Source organism: Megalopta genalis, chromosome 1, assembly GCF_051020955.1.
Source record: "Megalopta genalis isolate 19385.01 chromosome 1, iyMegGena1_principal, whole genome shotgun sequence".
In the NCBI taxonomy this organism is placed as follows: Eukaryota; Metazoa; Arthropoda; class Insecta; order Hymenoptera; family Halictidae; genus Megalopta; species Megalopta genalis.
The window spans coordinates 46,629,679-46,641,888 of record NC_135013.1 but is presented as its reverse complement, the minus strand read 5'-3'; the positions used below and the strand labels follow the sequence as shown (position 1 = coordinate 46,641,888).

Sequence of the window (12,210 nt, the reverse complement as noted above, 5' to 3'; positions counted from 1 at the left end):
ACAATTAGAATAATTTCGAACTCTGTCTCACAATTACTCTGGTTCACAATTACAAATCTCGGGCAACGAAGTGCGCAAGATGGGGATGGTGATAGGGGCCTTCTCGGCCGAGTTACACCGCGGCATCATACTCCATTTAAATTAACCATTAGCGACCTGCGCGTTTCTCGAGTACTACCTATCAGCAACTCCGGCACATTTTTGGAGCAAAGCGCCTGAGATAAAGGAAGTCTTGTTTTGAGCGGAAAAGATTACACGTCCTTGTGAAAGCATTTGATTTTATTTATTTTATGTTGCTAAATATAGAAATAGGCAAAAAATGTTTTAATCGTAATGCTACACACACTGAGCACGTTTTCACTACAAATAACAATTGCCAACGCTGACGAAAACGTAGCATCTTCAGCGTGATTATGTCAAAAACGTTGGGCTCCGCAGCTGAGCTTTCGGATTTACGGAACAAATGACGGATGTCTCCGTAGCGGAGCCAACAGAGCGCTAAGGGTTAACAAACTAAAAATGTATTTATTATAAATTTAAATGTTGAACAGTTAGATAAGAAAACGAGGAATGAAAATTTCAAAACTCTTGTGGCACCACAGAAATTTATCTGACCCAAACCAAGTTGTGCAAGCTTAATCTGAAAGATAAAAGGCAACTTTATTTCATTGTTAGATAATAATCGTACAATTTTGCTTCTTTCGTTCCACCGTAATGAGCATCTGTTTGAACTACCAAGTATATATAAATATAAATTGTGTCGTACAAATAAATATATCATTAAAAAGCCGAGATTTTTTAATATTATGTTATCATAATATGTTTATACAATGTTTTTATTACGACAATTAAAAGAATAATCAAAACACACTTTAGTTTTAAAACTGAAAAAACAAAATTTTAATCTTTTTTCTGACTTTATTCTTATTTTTTCAAAAATTGACCATGTACGAAGTTTGAATATACGATTCTACAAAAGTTTTGTGTAATGTATTTTTGATGTAGTCAACAATTTAAAAGATGTTCGAAAGTATCAATTTTACGAGCATTTGAACAATTATCTTAATGGTGACATTTTGTTTGATTAATTAGAACTTTTCTAGAGGGTGCCGTAAAGAACAATTTTGAAAAAATGCACCCTATTATAACAGATGTTTTTATATCTGTAGGATTTATCTTAAACCTACAACTATGAAGTGTTACAGAATAATTTTATCCCAAGCGTATATAAAAATTAGATTTTTCTTCCCTTTCTTTCCATGTTCTGCTCTGATGTCTTTTCTTACTAGCGCCTGCATGGCGCTAATTAGTGGTCTTTCATCTCTTTCTAGTTCTATATAAACTTTTTGAAAAGACTTAATCTAGTTCTGATATGAAAGTTCTATGATTTATTTGTTGTTCTTATGTTATACTGTCTTCGATATTATCATTGGATGACTATTTAACACAAGCTACAAGGTATAATGTTATTTTTGCTCGTGACGCCTGATATTACAATCATTCCGCATCATAAATTTGAAATTGGTTATATTCTGAATAAAAAGAATATAGCATTCCGTTTAAAAGAATTACGCATTCAACAGATTCTGAAGTAAAAAATGCTCGTACAATACATAGATATATACACTATACTTATTATAAAATATTATTTACTTGATATCACATTCTAAAGTTCTGAATCAGCTGTTAATGTCTGGTTCCCTTAGGTTAAAATCTTCCCTGTAAGGATAACTTTACAAGGATTGTTTCCCATTCTAGTAAAAACATAATGTCAAAACCAAATTCTATAAGTCTGATAACGTTCTATTTATAAGAAGTAATATACGAATGACTGTTGGCACATAATTGACACATATACACTCTGTGCGCCTGTTTCCGCGTCGCAAACTAATCTCGCTATAAGCAAGTAACTCTATAGCCAACAACAGTGTCGGAAGTTTTGCTACAAGATGGTCGGTCGAGATGGTAAATAGTGTTCTTCTTATCTATGAACGAGCATCTAACAAGCGTTTCCTGTTTCTTCGGTTGCTCAGTTGCCGTCATCTCGTCCTCAATTACATCAATGTCATCGATGATCGAACCGTTGTTCCTCTGTGCACATTGCCCGCTTTTCTCATTTTTCTCCATAAAGTTTCCGGTGCTTACGCGCCTTTTCTTCATCAAAGATTTTCCAATTGCAAAATTTGATCGGAACAGAACATCCTTTCGGTCGAAACAGTAAATACTGCCGGCACGATCTCTCTGCGACGGCTTTGCTAAAACATCCATTCTATTGAAGTGGCAGATACTTCCGGCGCGTTCTCTTTGCGTCGTTCGTCCGAGAGCGTCCATTCTATTGTATCGACATAAATTGATTCCACGGATTCTGCACCATGATTTTTGAGGAACGTCAATACGACTGGCACTTGTTTTTCTGTTTTGAAAAGATGGTTCGATCGCCTCGATGTCATCGATCTGGCGGACGATGGTTCTTCTATCGCATTGTAAAACCTTCGAAAACTCATTAGCCGAGTTCAAATTTTTTGTCTCATCCGTGCGCATCGATTCATTGTTCTTCCGTGAGTTGGTATCCAAATGAATCGATGACCGAAGGTCGACCGCACTCTTTGAGCGATGCGAAATTTCCAGGTCATTTCCATGCAACAGGGCGCTGCGGCTGTTGAAGACGCTGCATTGTCTGGGACACATTTGAGCCGGATCGAAGGTTAATTCATCTCCGCAAGGGCTGGTACATTTAGGGTATGTGAAACGATTCTGGAAACAAGGATAAAATTAATTTAAAGATTAATTGCATACATTTCTCGCGAAAATAAAATTATAGGACAGCCTGAAGATGATTGGGAAAAGAATTCTCTATTACTCTGGAAAGAATGGCCTCTACCAACAAACTAAACGACGCGAAGGGCAAGGAAAATCGGTTATGACGCTCCATAGAAACCCTTCACTTTTCAGGTTCGGAATTATTATGTGCCAAGTTACATGCTGGATGCGAGACACGATTAGATGAAGCAAACGACCGATTTTCCTTGCCCTTGGTGTTGTTTACTTATCCAATAATAATCCGAATTCTGAAGAAGCGAAGACGATTAGATGGAGGGGATGCTCCCCGCGTTGTTTAGTTCGAGAGTAGATGCCATTCTCTTTTCAGTTTCCAGTAGTATATGTTATCTGCCACAAGAGTTCATAGAATTGGACAAATTTAACAAATAAGTTAAACAATTTATTTGCTAACAAATTTAAAAAAGAATACAAGACAGTAAAGGATGCTTCTCAATTAGATACTCAATTACTAAAATATTTGGACGCCTTCTACATTTTTGTGTACAATCTGGGCGTCAATTAGGGAGAATTTACATGTGGATTCGTTATATTCAAAACTCTATAAACGAGTACCATTGTGTCTTCGCGTGTTCGTATGCGTGTACGAGTGGCAGGTGTCCCCTGTCCCTCGACAGACAAGACCGAAGACCGGTCGTCGACCTCCACGGAGAATTATAATAATGTTGCCACGGACTTTGACGAGGCTGCGCCATCTGTCGAAATAACCGTATTGTTCGCTATAGCAATTGTCAAGGTTTACGCGCCGCACGGCAGGTCGCGTCACGCGCGCGCGCGCGCATTAGTTAATCAAGGATCTCGGTGTGACGAACCTCGTTCGGCCAATCCACCTCATGAAGACTCGATCGCCGATCCCAGTCGCATTACTTCGTGCAGATTACGCGAACAACGTAGATACGATTCTTAACCACTTGCGCTGGAAAGACGTGCCACGCACGTCGTAATGCTTTTGCCACAGAATCGCCAACGACGTGGTATGTACGTTGTCATGCGATTGTCACAGAAATAAAAACGACGTGCATGGCATGTCGGGTGGGATTGTTTGCCAGAGCACAGATTATCATTGCACTGTATAGCGTACAGTTGTCAATATTTAACCCATATTCTAAAATGGAAAGCAAAAGTGAAGTTAACGATATTATTTCGACAAATAGAAAAAGAAAACACGATAGTGGCGATAGTGATAGTGACTTCAATGAAATTGTTTTTCCACTTCGAAATCGGCATATAATTTTATCTGATGACTAGGAAGAATGCATAAATGAAGTTTGTGAAATTAATCTGATATCTAATGAATGGATATGGAAAGATATCGAAAATATAACTAAAATCTGAAAATATTCATGAATTTCGAAAATAAATATATCGTTTAGGCAAAGTGTCGCAGTTTTACAAATGGCAAATGAAATACTAACGGAAGACTTTTGGCAAATTATTGTAACTGAAACGAATCGTTACGCGAGCCAGATAACTCTGTACCAGCCATCATACTGCTGCCAAGCCCCCGACATAAAATAGAAAACAGTCGTTCGTGCCGCCACGGACATTTCCAAATTCGAAGTTAATAGCAGGGGCTCGTACGAACCTACATCTGCACACTAGATCTGCACGGAGATTTATTTATTTATTGTACTCAGAGTTTTTCGAGACCGTTTTCGGGCTCGTCCGACCGTCGTAAACCAGACCCGAAGGATTTCCCAACCTTCCATTCTTTATGATTCTTTTCCCGCTGTTGCCAACGATTTTCCTTCGACATCCTACTACCTCCTTTCCAACTCTCCTCTGTCGTTTTCTTCTCCTTCCTACTAGTATTTAAGGGTGCTGGTTTTCTGGTGGACTCTCGCAGAGTGACGGGCAGTCTATCGAGATTTCTCCAGACGTACGGACGCGAAATAGGCCCAAGAAATAAATAGCGTTGATTGAGATTAAAATGTGGTGAGAGTTTTCGTTATTCACATTATCGCCCTCAATTCCAAAATGAAAAACTCACAAATTAAAAAAATATGAAGACAATTGGAGAGATACAAATGTTGATGAAATAAAAGCATATTTTGCTTTATGCATTTTGATGTCGCAAGCGAAGAAAAACAATATTCAATCTTATTGGTAAAAAAGAAGCATAATCGAAACTCCGACATTTCGAAAAACCATGCCATTTTGGAGATTTGCCCAATTATCTCGCTTTTTACACTTTACTAACAACGAAGTTGAAGACAATAATAATGATCGTTTATGGAAATTGCGAAGTATATTCGATTATTTCTATGAAAAATTTAAGACTATTTACACTCCCGAGGAAGATGTATCATTAGATGAATCGCTAATGAAATATACAGGCCGTATGGCATATAAACAGTATAATCCATCGAAAAGAGCCCGCTTTGGAGTGAAATTTTATAAACTGTGCAAATCAAAGTCGGGATATTGCATTCAATTTAAGATATACACAGGTCAAGATAAAAATAAAAATGCAGACACAAGTGCATCAGAAAATGTCACAATGTTTATGTGTACGCCAATATCTGGTTACGGACACACTCTATTTCTCGACAATTGGTATTCATCACCAAGTCTATTTGCAAAGTTACAATCTATAAAGAATACAGTGAGATGTAATAGGAAGAATATGCCCAAAGAACTAGCAGCGGCAAAACTGAAACGATCTGATGTGATTTCAAGATCGTCTAATGGTATCTTAGTTGCCAAATGGAAAGACAAAAATGATATATATCTAATGTCCACAAAGCATTCGAAGATAGAGATGATAGAAGTAGGAAATGGATGTAGCAAAAAGCAAGAAATTTTCCTTTTCGAAGTTTCGATTAGATGCAGTAGAACAACTATTACAAGCTGTATGTATTCCCGATTATAAAAAACGCGGAACGATGTCTGTTGGAAGCACACCCGATCGTTTAGAGGCAGAGCAATGGGGACATTTCCCGAGAAATATTCCACCCACAAATGCCAAAAAGAATCCACAGCGAAGGTGTAGAGTGTGTACTAAACACAAAAAACGAAGTGAAACTATATGAGAATATAAGAAATACCTTTGTTAATAAATAAATTTAATATTTATATTTGTATAATTTTATAATCAATCGATGCTCTATATTCCCTTCAAAAAACTATTAAAAGTCCTAGGTCGAAAATAAACTAGTTTAGAAAATATAAATCTTTTTCCGATTTCTCTGAGGCATCGAACACTGTGACGCCTCCCAGCGAGTTACACTGGACCGTTTTGGTACACGCGTTGGTGAATTTTTTGCCAGCGCAAGTGGTTAAACAAACATATTTTTCATGTTCTTTAACGCGATTATTTATTATTAAATTAGCTTTACGAATCGTTCGTTGAATTCTGTTTGCATACAGAATTATTGAAACAAAAATATCTTTTGTGTAAGTTTGACAGGGTTTCTTATTGTTAATCGTCACTGTAAACGGTTCAATTAATAATTCAAATGGCTGTTACGGTTAAACTACTTACTACTTCGGGTCCGAAAAAAATTAGTAAATATTCTTCTGACATTCTAAAATAAGGATGAACAGTTTTTTTTCTTAAAGTTATGACTGTTGCGTAGTAAGGAAGTTCGGAAAGTTCACGCTCCGTGACTTGTCCATTGCTTCGAACGCGGCCTGAATGCCGTCGCGCACCGCTATCGAAGCCCAGTTCCGCTCGCTGACTCGACCACCTTGCGGTTATTGAGCTCGCCTCTTATTGGTTACTGTTTTTCGTTAATGCCGCGAATTGCATTTTCGCTAAGAAAAAAGTTACTTCAAAACACCTCAGGAACGCATCATTTTCCGAAAGAAGCATAATAAAATAAAAATAAATAACCTTGACAAATTTAATAAACAGATTGCAAGCTAAAGGACGAAGATTAAATAAGCATGACAATCAAGAAGAACCAGTAGCTTTCAAGTCAACGTCAAAGAAATGTTTTAAATACGATAGTAATAATCGCATAGCTATATTTTGCAGAGCCATGTCGCCCAATCGCAACAGCTATAGAACTGGCAGTAAGGAATACATACCACTTTAACGAAATAAAGAACACTTATTCAAGAAATTAACAGAGATGCAAAATTTAAAAAATGAACCATGTTGAAAGAGATTGTTATTTCAGGAAAGAAGAAGTATGCAAAAGACAAGGTACGTTTTTTAAACATGTATGTTGGGAACTCTAGCTATGTATTGAAAGGATAAAAGGTTGGAGAGTGGATTGTACGATAATAGACTGTGTTTTATGAAGGAAAGAAATAATGTACAATATACAGGGTGTTCCATAATTACTTTAACAACTGAAAATGGGGGTTAGCTGAGGTCATTAAAAATAACTTTTTCCTCTGCGAAAATGCAATCCGCGACTTTGTTTACGAGTTATTAACGAAAAACGGTGACCAGTGCGAGGCGAAGGCGCGAATTATAAGGTGGTCGATCGATCGAATGCAACGTGCTTCAACCGTGGAGCGTGACAGAAGAAGGGGGACCCCATTCGAATCAATGAACAAGTCATGGAGCGTGAACTTTCAAATTCTTTTTTACTACGTGACAATTATAATTTTAAGAAAAACGCCATTAATCTTTATTTTAGAATGTTTGAAGAATATTGACTAATTTTTCGTACCCGAAATATTAAGTAATTTAACTGTGACAGCCGTTTCAATTTTCCGATGTGCATGACATCTTGTTTTTACCATATGAAATTTTTAAGCAGGGTGTACAGTGAAGATTAACAAAGTACGTAAATGATATTTTAATTTAAATAATTCCGTGTCCGAACAGAATACAAAGAAAGATTCGCAAAGTTAATTTAATAATAAATAATCGCGTTACAGGATGTAAAGGATTTGTTCGTTAGAGAAATATGAAGAATAGGCGACAAGTACATCGCGACGATATAAACAAGGCGGCCGTTTTTTATATATAATTTCGGGTCGTTCACCTGAGCCCACGTTTTTCTGGTTCCACGCGGGCTTTAGATCTCGTGGCACGAGCGAGTTCCCGGGTGAAGGCGAGCAGTAGTGTCTTCATCGTTCCTCCAGTCTATCGGGGGCGTAATAGACATAAGCGATTAAGCAGTGTGGCGAACACAGCCCGCGTGGCCGATCCGAGGTTGCTGGCTCTGATTCCAGGATCGGCGCATGCTAAGCGATTTCCTAACCCAGGTTCTTCTGATGCCGGCATAGTTACCCAAAGTGCGTTTAGGGTGCGTCGCCAGAGGGAACGATGCGGAGGAGGCGTATGGACAGAGAGCGCAGGAACAGCGCGTCCTTTTCAGGACGAGAACTTTCAGGGGATAAATAAACTTCCTTTCCTCGTTCAGCGATCGCGTTTGACACTCGTCTGGTTTAATTATAGATCGAGAGAACTCGGAAACGTGCCGGCCGATAATAAGCAGCCAGCGAGGGCAACTCGAGATAGGAGCACGACGCGAGGGCAGTAGCTCACTTGCGCACTATTAGTTTTTCAACCAAAGTATTCTCTTCTCTTTTCTTTTCTTTTCTTCACAAAAGCAGTTAGTCTAGTTTAGTTTGTCAAGGTTAATAATATATTAAAGTGAAGTTTAATTTGTTATTTTCGTAACCACGAGTCGGGATTTATTTCAATCCCCCCACCAATTCGAACCCCAGTGTTACAAGATAACCGTCTACCAAGCGAAGCTGGCCACCGCCAAGTATATTCTTTCGGAAAGCCCTCAGGAGAGCTGTCATAACTTACATATTTCTGCATATTTTTAACTAAAAAAAAAATTAGTAATAAAAAGCCTGATCTTTTAAATAAAGGAACATTGGCTGAAAAAGGTGTTAAAAATTTTGAGAAAAAAAAATTTCCAAGAACCCCACTTTTTATAACTCTCAACTGAGCATGACCTCTTAATGACGTCTTAATAAAGATCTTATTAACATCTGAAACGAGACGTCTTTAAGACATTTGAAATATGTCCTCAAGGCATTTTGTATGTTTTTTTTTTTAAGTAAATTAGTCAAATGCTTTTAAATACAAAATGATGATGTGAACTTTATTTCTACGCCTTTTATACAAATTGATGATCGCCACGGGCACACCGATTATTTTGTCCTCACATCGATTTACAACAGTGTTAACAATATACAGACGGAATACATATAGTATCAGACTCTGTACTACAGTACATATCAGACTCTGCCGTCCAGGAAAATAGCATCGCGCAGAATTCAGCCGCGACTGAAAAACCGCTCCACTGTGACCTTAGCCTTATTATTCCGCATGTTGTGTCTGTTCGAAATTCTAACTAGGTCGCGGATTCCCCAGGTAGTTGATTCCCTTCTCCTACATACAATGGCCTACATAAGTGTTCGTACACCTTTTAAACGCAATAATTTTTTTTTTAGACGGTAGCGGGACTTGTCTACTAGACAATGACTAAAATGCCTTTTTCTAATGTTGCTATTATTTAGGATAACAAAAAAAATGAAAAACTTTCGTTTTTTAACTTTTTTAACCGAGACTATAACAAAAATTTTTAAAATGCCTTTCGTAGATCTCGGTAACTTATATACGTTCTGTAATTACTATTATTATTTCGCGCCAAACGGATCTTTTTTTCGAATACTATATTCAGATTTAGTTTCAGTGACTTCATACCATATAAAAATATAAATTGACACTTATTTAGATGTTTATCATAAAATTGTATACAACGAAACGCGCAGTCTGTACCCTACTTCCATCGCATCCCATCGCATCCCATGCCCTCTTAGTGAAGATATTCATCACCTTCTCACGATTTCCATTCAAGAATGATAGCGAATAATTTCAAGAGATCATGTTATCGAAAGGACAGCCCTCCGAGTTATTCTTTACTGTATTAGATCCTGTGGCAGTCGCATACCTGATGTACGAGAGACAAATACAGGCTTCCGAAGCAAAGGTGACATTACGAGTACGAGGATTTTCCCATCATGCCTCCTTCGCCATAGTCGCCAAACCTGGCCTGTGGCAGAATTTCCTGGCGACCACGGTACCAGAGAACAAGAATAGACGCTTCAATATCGAAGTGAGCAGTTTAGTAGCGGAAAAGTTTGTTTCCTAAAAGTCTAAACTACGTCACTGTGGTCTCCGAAATGCGGATTATTAGATCACTGTTGACATATTTGCAATATTCGGCTAGCATAGCGCCTGTCCGAAGCAAACACGATATCACACACATTTGTAACATAACAACCTGTCTCTTCCACCAGCATTATCAATCGTACATTTTTCCTACGTGCAGTCATAGTCGAACTCGTCTGCGGTGGAGTTTTTAGTCGGAAAAAAATAGCCGCGCTAGTAGTGAAAGACGTCGAAACCTTTGAGCTGGTGTTTTCTCCTTACCAATTTTTCGTGTATAAATAAGTAAGTAATTAACGAGAAATACATACCACTGGCTTTGTATTTAACCAAGCTATGTCGGTCCAGTCTTATTGTTCCAATACGAACGCTAAATCTTTCGATATTTAAGAAAATCTATCGGCCGCGGCCATCTTGGGACGTCCGCTTTGCTTCGAACCCTTCTATGCTATCGAATATTACAAATTATGTACTCTGCAATAACGTAAACTTCGCTCATTTCGATTATAAAGCGTCAGTTTTGGTAAGAAATAAACTGAAAAATTGTGCGCATGTAAGGTACCCCATGCTTTTTCGGCCAAACAGTATCAGCATACTCTACGAGCGAAAAGAAAAAAAAAATGTTATACAAGCATAGGCTGAGAAATGGTTTTTTAAAAAATTATAAGAAAAATACGACAAAAACAACGGACTGATGGGGGATATCTCCATTTCGAAGTGTCGCTTGTTTTTGAAAATGCAGCATTGACATCTATAAAGAATTAAACGACTTAGTAAACATAGCTTGGATAAGTAAATGCAGATAAAAGAAACGCCACTAACATATCTTTACATCGAACGAAAATCAGTCCGTTGTTGTTTCGTATTTTTCTTATAATTTTTTAATAAAACATTTTTCAACATTTTTCACATTTTGTTTATATATATAGGATACAATGTGATTGAATGTTTGTTTATCTTTTGTGACTCGTGTCACGTGATACACACACGTGATACACAAGTATTCGAAAAGTACTCTAAGACAATTTATTTTCTCTTGCAGTTGACTTTGGGTGACTTTGAATGACTTTCATAAATAGTTAATTGTATTCGCCTCGAAACACTCTATCAGAATGTAAGTAAAAAAACTTACTGTTCCATTTAAGAAAACAGAATTGACCTTCATATCTCCTCGACGCCTCTACTTACAGAAAAATTGGTAATACCAGATTATATATATATGAGCCCCCCGTTACCAAGTAAGTTTGGTCTAATGCATTTTCTCCTATCTTTAAAAACAAGTGAGTTATTCAGGTGACCTGTTTAAAATGCCCCACCCTGTATACAGGGTGTCCCAGGTTTTAATGTTCAAACTTTGTTAGTGTATTCTATGGCACAAAGTAAGAAAAAAATGTTATGTAAACATAGGTCATATAGGGCTTTATTAAGAAGTTATAACAAAAATTCAGAATAGGAATAGTAATCAACTTGCTGTTACTGCGAGCATTGGCTTGAATAGATCAGCACATGCCGTGTGTTTATGTGAGCTGTGTTTATTAATACATTTCGAAATGTGTATTAATAACCGTTGTTGACAATACATGATTGACATCGATCGAAGATTTTCTTTAATTTTTTTTTTAGTTGATTACTATTCCTATTCTGAATTTTTGTTATAACTTCTTAATAAAGCTCTATATGACCTATGTTTACATAAAATTTTTTTCTTACTTTGTGCCATAGAATATACCGACAAAGTTTGAACATTAAAACCTAGGACACCCTATATATATATATATATTTCTATATTTTTCTAGTAATGGTATATTGGGTGACCCATTCTTAATAGGAGTAACTGTGTATTTGGATCTCTTTGTGTGCGACACATTAATCTAACGAGAGTCGTAAGAGTCACCACGCGCCAATATGTAAAAGAACAGAACTAATAAAAACGATTTATACAAGCTAACATGCGCATATTTAATATACTGCATAATCCTGTTCTAGTCACATCTAGATATGCCATTTACCAGGAACAAATTGAAAAGTAAATCTTTTTTTATGATTCAGAGATTCGAAGCTTTCACGGTTGAGCATCATACGGTTCTTACTGTAGAAGCATTTGAGTATAAGCCGTGTCTCAATTAAAAAACTATCCGATTGATGAGCAATTAGCTGAAGCGTGAACAAGCTCTACAGCATTAAGTGTAACACGACCAAGCACGCACCAGTTCCAGTGTGTCTTTGACCCCTGACGAAGATAGTTGCAATACTTGTGAAATAGTGAGAAAATAATTATACCA

The 12,210-nt window shown here is 37.2% G+C and overlaps 1 protein-coding gene and 1 long non-coding RNA gene across 3 annotated transcripts in view; one reads left to right on the top strand and one right to left on the bottom strand.

Moving 5' to 3' along the window:
* Positions 1-261: 261 nt before the first annotated feature.
* The window catches only part of LOC117219885 (uncharacterized), a 45,021-nt gene continuing 33,072 nt past the window's right edge, over positions 262-12,210 (bottom strand). For both annotated transcript variants that reach the window (XM_033469425.2, XM_033469426.2), the window contains exon 4: positions 262-2,754. In XM_033469425.2, coding sequence (XP_033325316.2) covers positions 1,897-2,754 — 858 coding nt within the window. In that variant the 3' untranslated portion in view covers positions 262-1,896. The remainder of the gene's footprint in view (positions 2,755-12,210) is intronic.
* Positions 6,889-11,348, top strand: LOC143263809 (uncharacterized). The gene is made up of 3 exons (XR_013037141.1): positions 6,889-9,875; positions 10,971-11,042; positions 11,119-11,348. It is a non-coding gene; the product is annotated as an uncharacterized LOC143263809 (long non-coding RNA).